At 43.4% G+C, this 15,816-nt stretch overlaps 1 protein-coding gene across 4 annotated transcripts in view; it reads right to left on the bottom strand.

The window, feature by feature from the left end:
• The window catches only part of LOC132400697 (uncharacterized), an 86,603-nt gene that overhangs the window by 21,628 nt on the left and 49,159 nt on the right, over positions 1-15,816 (bottom strand). For 3 of the 4 annotated variants that reach the window (XM_059981929.1, XM_059981932.1, XM_059981931.1), the window contains exons 6-9: positions 11,598-12,014; positions 9,938-10,303; positions 8,132-8,497; positions 7,515-7,641 (exon numbers count right to left, since the gene is read on the bottom strand). In XM_059981929.1, coding sequence (XP_059837912.1) covers positions 7,515-7,641; positions 8,132-8,497; positions 9,938-10,303; positions 11,598-12,014 — 1,276 coding nt within the window. The remainder of the gene's footprint in view (positions 1-7,514; positions 7,642-8,131; positions 8,498-9,937; positions 10,304-11,597; positions 12,015-15,816) is intronic. The other variant, XM_059981930.1, reaches the window with a different exon arrangement.

The raw sequence follows: 15,816 nt of genomic DNA, 5'->3' as shown, positions 1-15,816 counted from the left end.
AGGTAATTCAGAAGATAATTTGGAAGGTGTCTTTGTGCCCTTTTGGAAATATTTCTTTTTACACTGGCTTGACCAGCCCAGAATGATGCTAGTAACCCAATTGACTCTGATTGTGTGATGGCAGCCAGGGATGACCCAGAATGAGTGGTATCTCTGGGGGCCAAATGAGATGGAGCTTCATTGATTCCACATGCTGGCCAATCTTAAGCTTGAGCCAGGACGTATGGTGATTGACCTGCCCCGGAACCAAAGGTCTCCTATCCAGGGCTGTGGCAACGAGCTGCTGGTTGAGGAACGAAAAAGAGATTTTCAATGATCTGACCAGTCCGAGTTCCAAAAAAATTTCCTGCTGTACTGGAGTCAATAATGGCATCCAGGGAATGTTTTTGGTCACTGCATGGAAGTGACATGGGAATACCACTCCAGAAGGGGCATAACAGGGAACGAGGATTGTAACCGTCAGAGCCCTCCCTATGCTGAACAGTTCTGGGAGTTTCCCAGCCACTTGAGATAGCAGGTGTAATTATGACCAGCCTCTCCACAGTAAATGGAGAATCTCTCCCTCCCTCTTCTCTCTCTTTCGGCTCGAGTGGGCTTGGTCCAGCCTGTTTGCATGGGCTCCTTGGAGGCTGGGACCGGCAGTGGTCAAGGAGCAGTCCTAGCCCAGGAGAGGATGGAGGATGGTCGGGGAATAATCCCCTTTGTCAATCCCTTCTCCTTCCCATTAAATGGTTAATGAATTGGATTGTCAGATCCACAAGGCTCTCTCGATCCACCACCAGGCTATGAGTTGCAAGGGCATCGATTTGGTCGTCATTCAATCCCTTATGGAATAGAGCGATTCGTGTTTCCATATTCCAACCACTCTCCATGGCTAAGGTACAAAATTCTGTGGAATAACTGGCCACAGACCAACTCGCCTGGAACAAGTTGAGGAGCTTTTTCATAGACTCACATTCTCCAGCAGACCGATAGGACACCCTCCTCAAAGTCTCCGAAAAGAGGTCTGCACTGGCACAGAAGGGTGAATCCTTCTCCCAAAGGGTGATGGCCAAGGCCAGGTCTCTTCCAGTAAGGAGTAGAATGATATAGGTAGGCTCCCTTACCACATTCCAACGGGAACTTGGATGGCTATAATTCAAAGGCCAAGGTGCATTGTGTTGTAGGTTTCCGTAAATAAAACGAAGTGAGGTATTATAAGTTTAACAAAACCCAAAATAGCCTGGTGGTATGAACATTGAATTCTCCAATTTCCGGTAATTCCCTCCCCCTCCCCCTTCCCCTATCCCAGGTCCCTCTCTGCCTCTCTCCCCTTTCAACTTTCTGCTCCTTTATCTCTACAGTTCTTTCATGCTTATCCCCTCCCCCTCCCCTCTTTACCTTTCCTCTGATTGGTTTTCCACCTGGCGCCTCTAGGCTCTACCCCCTCCCCTATCTCTGTTACTGGGCTTCAGCCCTCTCTTCCCCCCCATTCCTGATGAAGGGTCTCGGCCCGAAACATTGGATATTCTTTTCTCACGGATGCTGCCTGACCTGCTGAGTTCTTCCAGCGTTGTGCACATATTCTTTGATCCACAGCATCTGCAGTTGTATTTTTGTGCCAAAATAGATTTTATTGAACTTCCTAACCTGCACAACAAAGGTGCACTATTAAGCTTTTACGTAATAATGTCATCACGCCAGATCAGACTCTTAAAGGGAAACCCCAGCTCAATGTTGGTGGTTGTGAATGTACATTTCTCCCAATTATGTTACCATACACAGGCACTCCCTGCCCCAGAATTCACTAAAAACAGCACTGTGAGCCTGTCCAGAGCTTGGATGAATTACCTGCCTCAGGTCTTGTGTTCCATGGAACACAAGAGGAACAGCAGGTGCTTCTGGCTCATCCCGAGGTGTGTTGACACCCTCATGGTCGCGTTGTGATGCCAGGGGCGTAACAGCAGAATACTCCGAATCTCGGCGGGCCAAGTTAAGGTGATCTACCAAAAATACTTTCAGATTTACCTTTCTGTTCTATGATAAGTCTTCCTTCCTCTTTCCAAAACATGGAACATGCCATTGTGAGGGTGCACCATGGAGGACGAAAACAAACGAGATGGACTGCAGGCCAACAGGAACTCAAGAGTGCTGTACACCAAGTTGGGAGGTAGGAATAGGTGAAAAGGAATTGAATTTACCGAGGAGGGTGGAACACTGTTGAGAGACCAACTAGGTGGTCGTGGCATCAGGAATGAAATCACCTGGCGCTTATAATGGCTGTACGTATACCAACTCTGGCATGGCTGACCGCAGGTCCTGTTTTGGAGCAGTTCTGAGCCCCAGCAGGACCCACAGGAGATGATCATGCCAATACTTGTCCATCAGGAAAGCCCCCAAAACAACTGTTAAGGAGTGGTGAACCCACTCATATAGGCTGTTGGATTGTGGGTGTTATGCCATGGTGTGATGTACCCTAACGCCAAGGTCCTGGGTCATCGCAGACCAGAGGTCTAAAGTGAATTCGGGACTGTGGTCAGAGGAAATATCAGATGTGGTGGCCAAATCAAGCAATCCAGGTGCTGATGAATGCCTGAGTCACATCTGCAGCCATCGCCAGTGCTAGAGGGATGACCTCTGGCCACCTGGAGATAGTGCCCAGCAAGGTATGAGGGTGCATGAAACTGCGGGGAGGGAGGGTGGAAGAGGACCAACAAGGTCCACATTGACATGGTCAAACCATCACTCAGGAAACTCTTAAGGTGCCAATGGCGTCTGGCCTTGACAGTTAATTTTTGTCCACTGCCACTCCACACAGGCTGAAGTCCAATCCTTTCTGAGGATGTGCCAAGCAAATTACTGCAACCAGTTCCCGTGAGGCCTTGCAGTCCAAATGTGAGACTCCATGTATGGAGTTGAAAAGAGTCCATCTCCAGTTTGCAGGCACGATGAGTTGAGGACAACTGGTGAGACATCGCATGGGACAAAATCAGAGGTTTCAAAGGTACATTTAATGTCAGAGAAACTAATACGATATACATCCTGAAATTCTTTTTCTTCGCAAACATCCACAAAAACAGAGGGATATCCCAAAGAATGAATGACAGTCAACTGTTAGAACTCCAATGCCCCTCCCCAGTTCCCCCCACCCACGTGTAAGCAGCAGCAAAGCAATTACCCCCCTCCCCCACCAACAAAAAAGCATCAGAGCCCCCCCCTACTGAGCACTCTAGCGTGTGGCAAAGCATCAGTAAAGACACAGACTACTCATTCACCCGATAATTCAACACACCGCAGGCTCTCTCTCCCCCTAATAAGGGAAAAAGAGGTGTCCCTATTTCACTGCAATGGGGGAGATGTAACAAGCAACTTGCTGATTTATGATGATAAAAGTTCATCGCATTGCCTTCTCCGTACTCTGTGCCCAAAGAACTCGGGTCTCTGGGCACACAACCAGCTCACTGCTTTCGATCTTCCTTCTCCCATGACACACCAGTTTCCTGCAGAGGCACCGACCTTGAGTCTGCCCCCCTTCAGAGCCCCGAAATCCCGGAACGCTGAAGGTGCGCTAGTCTCCTAGGCCACGTCCTTGGTATATTGAATAGCGGCCAGTTATGAGACCCTGAGAGCGGGTCTGAAATCAACGTGTAACTCCAGGTCAGGGTCTTCAAAAGAACCCTGAAAGGCACAAATTGAGATATTAAAGATAGAAATAGAACTGTTTCCGAAGATGCAAGCAAAAGAGTCGCTGTTAGGCGCCATCGTCCTCCTAAGCTCCACCTACTATGTCCCCAGTGTCCCTGAACTTAATGTCAACCCACCACAGGCCTGTGACTGGTGGACCTCTGGGTCAGTAACTTGGTCAGCCGCCATGCTAGCATAATCAATCCTAATGTGTACAGCCTCAATGGCTGGCCATGAGAGGCAATCAGGCACAGCATTATTTTTCCCTTTGATTTATCCGTGGCAAACTCTGATACGTAGGCCAGGTGGCACTGCTGCCATGCAGGCCAAGGGTCTGATACTTTGGTCGTCACATGCATGAGAGGTTTGTGGTCAATGAATGCTGTGAAATGCTGTGATCTTCCAGAAGAAAACAAAAATGGCAGACAGCCAGATAGAGACCGAAAAGCTCGCGGTAAAACGTGTTGTTCTTCCTTTCGGCGAGGACACACAGAGCTGCTGACTGAAGAAGGCCAGTTGCTGCCACGCACCTCCAACCAACTGCTCATTGACAGCACCCACAGCATCGTCTGAAGCATCAGTAGTAACGGCTTCAGGTGCATTAGGGAGTGACTGCGCCAGAAGGATCGCGTTAGGAAGAGCTTGTTTGGTACCATAAAATGTCCTGGCCATGTCCGCTGACCAGTCAAGCACGTGATTGGGGTATTGTCTTTAAGCACGCTATACAGGGCTATATAAGCTCAGCAGCTCATGGAATGAAGCAGTGATAGAAATTCACCATACCGAAAAACTCCTTTAGTTTTTTGTAGTGTGGGGCAGTGGGAAATCGATAATAATGGCTACCTTTGAAGGAGGGTTTGTATCTCCTGGGGAGAAAGTCAATGGTTGACTACCCAAACTGGTAATTAGCAGGGTTAATAATCAACCCATGTCGGCTTAAGCGTTTGAAACGTGTGCAGAGATGAGATACCTGTTTGTATTTCAGCGCGCTCGTGACAAGTATGTCGTCCAGGTAAACAAAAAGAAAATCTAAGTCTTTTGAAACAGACTGCATCAGCCATTGGAAAGTCAGTGTAATCCAGACAGCATGAGCAGAAACTCAAAAAGGCCAAGCAGGTTATTACAGTTGCTTTGGGAATGTCCTCTGAGCACACAGACATTCCTTAACTGGATCAATTGACTTTGAAAAAAAATTAACTTTCCAGCTAAATGTGCCAAAAAATTTTAATGTGTGGGACCAAGTAATGATTGGGGGGGGGGGTGGGGGGGGATTAGAGTGGTGGCCTCATTCAGGGGTCAGTAATCTCCACATGGGCAGCAACCACCATCGGACCAAGGGACCATATGGAGGGGTGAAGCTCAGAGACTATTTCACCGGCATACAATCCCAAGTTTTTCCGTGTTGGCAAACTCAGCCTTCTCAGTTGCCAGCTTTTCTGGGTCCAGTCTCCGCTCACAGGCATGGACTGTCAGGCCAGTTGTGGGACTGTGGTGTCCGACCCCATGTTTATCAACTGCAGTGGAGAATGTGAGTTTGGTGACATCTGGGAATTCACCCTGCAGTCAAGTAAACTCACATGTGGTGTTAAATGTGCCTGACAGAGTCATTGTGGGAAAGTTACTGGGAGAGCAGGGCAAGGACCCAAAGTCCTTGACATCCAGAAGCCTTACGATCGACCACCGGTTTTTGGGTACACATGAAATCTGCACCGAGCAAAGGTCTAGCCACTTTAACCAGGACGAAGGTCCAATTGTAATGTCGCCCACTGATGCAGCGCATCACCCGTTGTGTCCCGTAAGTCTGGATCCCACTGCTGTTGCCGTCCTGAGGCGAGGTTCTGTTGCTCTTTGCCTTCTCATCGATAGGCGATGCTGGCAGCACATTCACTTGAACACCCGTGTCACAGCAAGTGTCGCCCTGAAAGACTGTCCATAAAGACAACCCGGGCAGCTGGAACCCACAGTGTTCACAGATCTCTGATGTTGTGATGCTGCAAGCCGGTCGGCACTTCCTAGTGTCCACACCAAAGCGAGTGTGGTAAACATACAAACCTGACATCATCTGTTTGGCAGCCTTGGGCATCCTTATGTGGGAAGCCTTGCTGACTGGGCTTATTGAGGCAGAGGAAGGAGGAGGAATGATGCATCACTGCCCAGCTGAGTGTAGACTATCAACAATTTTAGCAAGCTCCCTATAGTCCATCACGGATACATTAGTGATGGCTATCTGAACTGGATCAGGCATATGCTGCATCAAGAGCTCTATAAAAGTAAAACCAGGATGCTGATTTCCCAGAAGAGACAGCATGTTGTCCATTAGTGCCAAGGGCTTTCCATTGCTGAGGCCGAGCAAGGACAGCAACTGTTTGATGTGCTCAGACTCTGATAGCCCAGAAGTCTGTAAACGGTGAGTTTTCAGCGATTGGTATTCAGTGTGTTTGGGCAGACGTTCTAATAGACTCACCACTTTCAAGCCATGGAATTGCTGAGCAGCACTACCACACAGAAACGCACAGCGGAGATTTCTTGCAGAGCGAACTGGGCCACAGCTTGTACAAACCAAACAATGGCATTTTGCTCCCAAAGCTCCAGCAGTTTCAAAGTGACTGCATTGGTCAACATAATCAATAACTCCAGAATCGTTCTAAAGCATTGGGGTCACCAATGTAGGTTTCGGCAAGTGAAATGAAGTAAAGCATTTTATGTTTAATAAAATCCATAACACATTTTATTGAATTCCCTAAGCTACACAACAAAAGCACATTAAAATACTTTTAGATAATAATGTCATCACATCAGACCAGCCTCTTGAAGTAAAACCCCAACTCAATGTCAGTGGGTGTGAATTATGTACATTTCTCCCAATTACGTTACCCTACAAACCAGGAATGCTCAGCATACTTCAGGGTTACCATTGTGCCGCTCAGAAGCCAGTAGGCACAGTGATCCCTCATGAGTATTGATGGAGCCTCCAGCTTGAACAAGCCCGGGAGTGGCAACCAGTCTGGCTGAACTCGGATCCTGCCTACCGGAGTAAGAGAGTTTCTGGAGAGCAGTAAGAGATTCCTGAAGCATGTTGTCATGTCTGCCTACAGCGGTCTGGTACACCGCTGCAGTTTGCAGATACTCATGCTCTCCTGGGTTCATGAAAGCTCAATTGTTCTGTAACTGCCTTTCAAAGTAGAATTGGATAAATACGTGAAGCAAATCAATTGCAGGTGTAACGAGGAAGTTTTGGATGGTGGTGAACCCAAGTGTAGGTCACTTGGTCTAGAATTAACTCAGACTCAACACAAAATCACAGCAGTTGTTACTAACCCACAGGAAACATGTAAACATGGTTGAAAGAAAATACAGAGAAAATTTACAAGGATGTTGCTGGGTCTGGAGGACCTGAGTTATAAGGAAAGGTTGAACGGGTTAGGACTTTAATCCTCAGAATGTAGAAGATTGAGAGGAGATTTGACGGAGGTATGCAAAAATTATGAGAGGTATAAATAGGGTAAATGCAAGCAGGCATTTTTCACTGAGGTTGGGTGGGACAACAACTGGAGATCATGGGTTAAGGGTGAAAGGTGAAAAGTTTAAGGGGAATATGAGGGAAAACCTCCTCGTGAGAGTGTGGAATGAGCTGCCAGCACAAGTGGTGCATGCAAGTTCGATTTCAGCGTTTAAGCAAATTTTTTGGGTACATGGATGGCAGGGGTATGGAGGCTATGGTTTCGGTGCTGGTTGATAGGAATAGGCAGTTTAAATGATTTCGGCATGAACTAGTTAGATCGTAGGGCCTGATTCAGTGCTGTATTTTTCTATGATTCTGTTACACTAAAATATTAAGTTCATGCACTTACTCAGTGACGACATCACGGGAAATTGATTGATTGGTGCTATTTGCTTCAAATCGAAAGACGGCGTTATTGGCTGAACAACCAAAATTACAATTTGGAACCAAACTGCCAGAAAACGGGAAACCAGGGCCTGGAATAAGATTAAAAACAAATATTGCCTGATTTCCGTGTATCAGAAAATACTCATTGTGTAAAATTTACTTGCTACGTATTCATTTTCAAAACATGAGATGTTTTTGGATCATCCAAATTTCATTAGATAATATATTGAGCATTTAATGAGCAGAAGTTATTATCCCCATGGGTTAAAGATGATATTACAGTAAAAAACTAATCTGAGTTGATTTATCAACAGCCAGCTTTTGTGCATAAGCTTACACAGTGATATTGTTGAATGATTTGTTTCAGCAGCTGGCAATTAATCATAATCTAAATGTAATTCATAAAGTTAAGCTTCAGCCTCCTGATTTGCATATTGCTTTAAGCTTTTGTTGTTATTGTGATTTGAGGCCAAATTTAAGGCAGAAAATTGTACGAATCACTCGTTGCTTCTACTTCACAGTGTTTAGGAAAATCTACTTGCTACAAGATTATTTATGGTACTACAGCACAACTCATACCAGTAGATGGAAACAGTGGATTCACAGTGATTCCAGAATTCGCCCCTTCAGTGTTATCTGGGAAGAGCTCTGAGCTTGTCTGTCTAAAGCTGGAAGGGAAGGTGTTACAGGAGTTAGACATCACAGAACTACGGTTGCTGGTGCTCATTTCATTAGAACTTCTGGGAAGAAATGGCAGGGTCTGAAATGGAGGGCTGGGTACTATCACAGAGGACAGGCTGGTCCTGGTTAATGCAGTGACATTAAGCGTAAGTGGTACTGCAGAACTGCATGTTGTGTAGATCGGAGGAGAGCCAAAAACATATGGAAAAGTTATGCAGGTCAGTGAAGCCTGGAAGCTGAAGAGTCCATTTCTTTTGGATTCATCTGTGTATAGAAGGAGAAAACACAGATTATTATGATAAATTGATATTTATCATTGAAATAATATTTCTAAAACTTTTATCATCAACTGCTTTATAATACTCAACAGAAGTTTCAAAACAATTGGATGGTGCCCTTACAAATTGGGATTCCAATCTGCTTCAAAATGCTTCCTCATTCACAATTGGGTAAGTTAACTAATAAAAATTATTTCTGTCAGATCAATTCTCATCAGTCCAGTTAGGACTGGCTTCAGTCCAAGAACTACTCTTTGACACCCAGGTGAATTGAGTGTAGCTTATAAGACCAGGCAGAGGGGTTGTTTACCTCAGATGGTATGGCACAGGACAGGAGAAACTCAGTGGGACCTGGATTGATATATTGCAGGGCAAAGTGTCGAGAAATCTCTGTAATTATTCCAAAGGTGATACACCAGAACATTCAGTGAATATGAAGGTGCATTTCTGTAGGTAAACCACAAGCAAAGTAACAAAAGAAAAACATACTTTTCTGGGGCATTTGACATTCCAGAACCTCTTTGCTGCCAACCATATTTGAAAGGTTTTGCAACAGATGAAACACACAGTGCTTAAAACTAAAACTGTATCATGAAGCTGTGTACGTCATTGGACACCAACTACACCTGCAGAAAGCACCTCTGAACCTCACAAGTGAAATTGGTGCAGGTGGAGGGTGCCCAGAGTAAACAGGGAGAAAAGTATATTGGATTTATTTCACATCCTCTCATTTTATAGGGCTTTAGAGTGTTAACATTGAAAGTCAAGAGTAACAAATGCTGTGAGAATTATTGTAAAAGGTTTATAACTTCTGATTTAAAATAAAAGCTACAGTATTCAGTCAACTTGTTAGTAACCAAGGTGGCAGCAGACGGAATTCATTTAAATTGGACAATGGCACATTTATTACATGAAAATTATGAAACTTCAGTTCTGACTCATAGAATCAGAGAGAGATTCAGCATGGATATGGGCCTTTGGCGTACTGAATCCATTCTGACCATCCTACACTATTTTCCTCACATCCTCAGCAACTCCCCCAGATACACACTAGGACAAATTTACTGTGACCAATTAATCTAAAAACCCGTACATCTGTGGGATATGGGGAAAACCTGAGAACCCAAAAGAAATCCACCTGCTTACAGGAAAGCGTGCAAACTCCATGCAGGTAACACCTGAGATCATAATTAAACTCAGGTTTCTGATGTTGTGAGCCAGTGGTTTTTGCAGCGGAATCACCTTAGTGAATATTTTAATGCTATCTTATACTTTGTTCATGTCTGACTGCTACCATCGTCATATTCTGCAGTGGAAGGAATTACTAAATTTCTATTTAATGGGAAACTCCTATAAATTAGAAACTAATTGATTATCATTTTCATCCACTTAAATAAATTGTTTCCAAAATATTGTCTTGACACACCTTGATATAAAGACTTGCCTTCTCCTTTTTCACATTTTTGTTGTTCCCCACTGCCTGATGGGACAGCCTGTTGTGTTGGCTTTGGAGGAGATGATGTAACCTCAGACAGATTGTTCTTTCCAGTTCCAGTGAATGCAAATGGCAAACAACCACCATGATTTATTTGAGCGGGGGGGAGAATAGCCCTGGCTGGAAGAGTTTCCATTGTCTTTTGCTCTTCTGTATTAACATCAGAGGTATTGTCTGAATAGGCCACTTGTGGATGAGGGCAAATGTCATCAGTCATGAGAGAATTACAGGGTGTAGGATCTTCGGCTCCATCAGTGATCTGAGGTCCAGCTACTGTACATGTGTCAGTACTTAATTCTGTAAACAAGTTGTCATACTTTAGTTAATTTTCAAAGGATTTTCAAGTCCCAAAGTAAGACTGTTACCAGTTCATCAATGTGTTCATATTTTCATCTCTATCTTCAAATCAGGAAGTCTAACTTTCAGTAAGCTTTGTGATACCAAAGATGTAGTCCATGATTCTATCCTGTTTATTCCTCTATGAATCATACTTTGTTCAAAAGTTCTACTTCCATAACTCTGCTTTCCCTCTTTTGTTGGTTTCCCAAATTAATGAATGAGCACTCTCCCCAACCCCCAATTGTCCCCTGAAGATTTGCTCTGTCAGTAACTCCAATCTTACTCTGTCCTGGCAAGGATTTGCTCCCTCCACCTTCCTCTACTTCAAAAGCTTCTATTTATACAGATACCATGTCTCTTGCCTTTCCAATTGTTTTTGTCATATCGCCAATTCCCCATCCCTTCTACCAAAACTATTGCTCTATCCAGGAAGGCAGCCATTATTAATGTTCGCTTCATCCACCATTATTGATGACCTTAACTAATTTAGGAACCTAATAAGACAGGAAAAAGTGTAAGGCACTTAGCTGCTTAGTACTGTCCTGTCATTCAGTTTTGTAATCAATGAGTGATCTAGCTGCAAAAACTACTTTTAAACAATATCATTTGATCTAGTGATTAAACAAAAGAACTTTAAGATTTAAAATGATCATTTCACCTAATGCCAAATATTATTTGCATAGATCTCCAACATATAATACCTATACATGTAGGAATGTTTCTAAATTCCTCCCCGATTATACAGTAGCTATCAGAATGCATCCCACCCCATCCTGAATTCTCAAACCAGGACAATAGATTTGAATGAATTTACAGTATACAGTGCAGAAATAGGCTCATTGGCCAATCAAATACACTTCCGGCATTCATTTACACTAATTCTATCTTTATTTTTAATTCTCCTCTCATTCTAATCAAATCCCTGCAGATTCTACTACCAAACCACATATTATGGGCAATTTGTAGAGTCGATTAACCCACATGCCAACCTGCATGTCTTTGGATTGTGAGCGGAAGCTGGAGCATCTATAAGAAACCCACGCAGTAACACAGAGACCAAGCAAATATCATACAGACAGAACCAGGGGTCAGGAATGAGCCCAGGAGGCTGGACCTTGAAACAACACCTCTCCTACTGTGCAACCCATTTCTTTCCATTCATCCTGCAGGTACTCTTGTAAACTTGAAAACCCACTAGACCGCATCTCTTGAGAAAGCTATAAAATAATAGATTTGTTGTAAGAACGTTTACCATCCATCTGAATCTTTTTACAGCCTGGGTCAGTGCTCATGTCATTTGCTGGAATCCACTGTCTCTTCAGTCCAATTCCGTATTTCAGTGTTTCACAGCCCCGACACCTTATCGCTGGATCTTTGTTCAGCAACAAACATGTGTCACAAGTCCACGTGTCCAATGAATTGGGGTCATTATTCCCATCACAGTCATCAGGTCCTCCGGGGAAACGGACTTCAGGCATGTTAATGAGCCTCTTACTAAAATGGAAGTAAAACATTTCCTTTGGGTTCTTTGAATCAGCTGTTGTCCATCTTGAACAGGGCTTGGGCTTTTTCTTGGTCTGGATCATCTTATTTGAGGAAATGATGTTTTTATTTTTTTGCTTAGCACAGTTTTTGCTGGAGTTCTGGTGGCTTTGTGGTGACTTGGATGCTAAAAAAGGATAGATAATGGTAGCTTTCAAAGCAATCTCTGTTCAATGCTAAACAAAAGGGTCTATCATGAGCATTAATAAGTAGTTTAATTTGTTCACTGTCAAGGCACAAATATATACCCGCCATCAACCCCCAGACTCCCCCGCCCTTTCCTTTGCTCCTTCAGTCACTGCCACCAACAGACTATAGGGCCAATAGTGTTTTGTGTGCCAGGTTAGAAGCCATGCTAAGTTTTGAAAAGCTGCTGAATGACTTAAGAAAACAAGTATGAATCCAGAAACACAGGGCTGTTCTCAACTACAAAATCAGCTCACAGATTTAGAAAGATGATTGCAGTGGAGATTAGATGCATTTGAGATTCGCCAGGATGTTGCCTGGAATGAGAGTTTTAACCATGAGAGGCTTGAGAAGCTGGGTTTGTTTTCATATTTGTGTTGAGTGGAGGAAGTTGATGGAGGTACACAAATTGATAAGGGGTTTAGATAGAGTAGAAAATAAAAAATGTTTTATTCTCAATGATGTCCATGACCAAAGTGTGTAAGGATAAGGATAAGAGAGTTTTAGAGGATTTGAGGAAGAATTTGTTTTTCACTTAGAGGGTGGTTAGAACTTGGACTCTACTACCTGAAGGGATGGTAGAGGTAGTTACTCTCACAAGTGTCTAGATAAACACTTGAAATGTATGGCAAAAAAGGCTATGAAGCAACTACTAGGAAAATGAGATTAATATAAATGTGGACTTGACGGGAAGCATGGGTAATGTGGGCAAACCAGCATTCTTCTGTGCTGTATGACTCTGATTTTCTGATGGGTATTCGCCTCCTGGGCCAGAGGGCCTCTTCTTTTTTGCCAAGCTTGGCTTTCTAAACAAAACAGCTGACATGTCTGGGTATCAAAAGCTTGTTTTTGTATAAGATATAATTCCAACTAATATTCTTTGTTTGGTTTCAGATTGTAAGTGGAAAGCAGTCTCCAGTTCTTAATGTAAATGAAAAGCAGTAACCCAACTTGAAGTTGAAAAAACACAGTCGTGCAAGAAAGATTGCTGGCCACAGCACCAGGCTTACTACTGAAGAGGTGAGTACAAGACAATGGGTAACTTAATTAAACTGTTTGAATTTCCAGCATCTGCAGATTTCCTTGGGTAACTTAATTTGGCATGTTTAAAAATAGACAACACGGCTAATTTGTTTAGTTCAAGGAAGCGAGCAGACCAGATGGAGGCAATCACTTAGCACATTGATAACTGATCTATTAAATATTTGAAAGGTTTATGGACTCTTGGAAGTTAGGTTAACAGCATTAATTGTGGGATTCTTGAATCTGTGTCTCCAAGAAGCTTCAAGACCATTTGACCATAAGACCATACGACATAGGAGCAGAATTATGCCATTTGGCCCATCGATTCACTATTCAATCATGGCTGATCCTTTTTTTTCCCTCTTCAACCCCATTTCCTGGCCTTCTCCCCATAACTTTTGATGCTATATCCATTCAAGAACTTATGAAGCTCTACCTTAAATATACCCAACAACCTAGACTCCACAGCTGTATGTGGCAACAAATTCCACAAATTCATCATCCTCTGGCTAAAGAAATTTCTCTGCATCTCTGTTGTGAATGGATGCCACTCTATCCTGAAGCTGTTCCCTCTAGTCCTAGATTCTCCCACCATGGGAAACATCCTTTCCACATCTACTCTGTCCATGCCTTTCAATATTCGAAAGGTTTCAATGAGATTCCCCCCCCCCATCCTAAATTTAGTGAGTACAGACTCAGATCTATCAAACATTCCTCGTATGATGACCCTTTCATTCCTGGAATCATCCTTGTGAACCTCCTCTGGAGCCTCTCCAATGCCAGCACATCTCGTCTAAGATGAGGAGCCCAAAACTGTTCTCAATACTCAAGATGATGCATTGCCAGTGCTTAGAAAGCCTCAGCATCACACCCCTGCTCTTGTACTCTAGACCTCTTGAAATGAATGCTAATATATCATTTGTCTTCCTCACCACTGAGTTGTCCTACAAGTTAACCCTTAGGGTGTTCTGCACAAGGACACCCAAGTCCCTTTGCATCTCAGATTTTTGGAGTTTCTCCCTATTTAGAAAACAGTCCGCACATTTATTTCTATTACCAAAGTACATGACCATGCATTTTCCAACATTACATTTCAACATTATATTTGCCTGAAACGTTAACTCCTCGTTTCCACGGATGCTGCCCGACCTGCTGAGTTCCTCTGGCTTGTTTGTACGTGTTGACTTGACCACAGCATCTGCAGTGTACTTTGTGTTTATTATACTTCATTTGCCACTTTCTTGCCCACTCTCAAAATGTCACAAGTTAAGGGAAAAAGGTAGGAGAACAGCCATGATGGAATGGCAGAGCTGACTCAGTGGGCAAAATGGTTTAATTCTGGTCCGTCTAGGCATTTCCAGAGTAGGTTACATGGTCAGCACAACATTGTGGGCTGAATGGCCTGTAATGTGCTGTAGGTTTCTATGTTCTATGTTCTCCTAATCTGTCTAAGTCCTTCTGCATCCTACCTGTTTGCTCAACACTACCAGCCCTTCCACCAGTCTTCGTATAATCTGCAACAAAGCCATCTATTTCATTATCTAAATCATTTATTTTCAGCAGAAAAAGAAGTGGTTCCAATACTGCCCTTTGAGGAACTCCACTTGTCACTGGCAGCCAACCAGACAAGGATTCTCACTTGCTGCCTTCTGCCAATCATCTTATAACTTTCCTGTAATACCATGGGCTCCTAACATGGTAAGTAGCCTCATATGTGGCATCTTGTCAAAGGCCTTATGAAAGTCCAAATATACAACATCCACTGCATCCCCTTTATCTATCCTACTTGTAATCTCGTCAAAGAATTCCAACAGATTTGTCAGGCAGGATTTTCCCTTAAGGAAACCATGCTGACTTTGACCTATCTTGTCCTGTGTCACCAAGTACTCCATCACCTACCACTGGTTTCCTCTGCCCTCTGGGCTGCAGACACAGAAATAAATGACAATACAGTTCTGCCGTGAAGTAATTCCAAGTACGGGAATAAAAGGAGCAAAAATATGGAAAGGTGCTGACATTTGCAATTTTCCAGTCCTCTGGCACCATACCAGAGTCCAATAATTCTTAAAAGATCATTTCTAATGCCGCCACAATCTCTAGTGCTACCTCTTTCAGAAACCTACGGTGCAGTTCATCAGGTCCAAGTGATTTATGTACTTTTAGGTCTTTCAGCTTTTTACGCACCTTTTCCCTGTAATAGTAACTGCACCCACTTCTCTTCCTTCTCACAGTACAGCATCTGGTACTACTAGTGTCTTCCATGGTGAAGACTGATGCAAAATACTCATTTAGGTCATCTGCCAACTCCTTGTTCCCCATTATTATTTCTCCTGCCTCATTTCTAGTGGTCCTTTACATACTGTATTTTTATTGTCCACTTTGATACAATTTGCTAGCTAGCTCTCATTCTTCATCTTTTCCCTTCTAATGATTCTTTTAGTAACTCTGTGTAGGTTTTAAAAACTTCCCAATCCTCTCTCTTCCCACTAATTACTATAGCATTGGAGAGGGATAGGAACAATCAAGTGGGGGAAGTGTTTAATTGGAGTAAGTGGAAATATGAGGCTATCAGGCAGGAACTTGGAAGCATAAATTGGAAACAGATGGCCTCAGAGAAACATATGGAAGAAATGTAACAAATGTTCAGAGGATATTTGTGTGGAGACCTGCATAGATATGTTCCAATGAGACAGGGAAAGGATGGTAATGTACAGAAACCA

This window comes from Hypanus sabinus, chromosome 10, assembly GCF_030144855.1.
Source record: "Hypanus sabinus isolate sHypSab1 chromosome 10, sHypSab1.hap1, whole genome shotgun sequence".
NCBI lineage: Eukaryota > Metazoa > Chordata > Chondrichthyes > Myliobatiformes > Dasyatidae > Hypanus > Hypanus sabinus.
The sequence above is the reverse complement of the archived record's forward strand: the minus strand, read 5'-3'. Positions and strand labels throughout refer to the sequence as shown.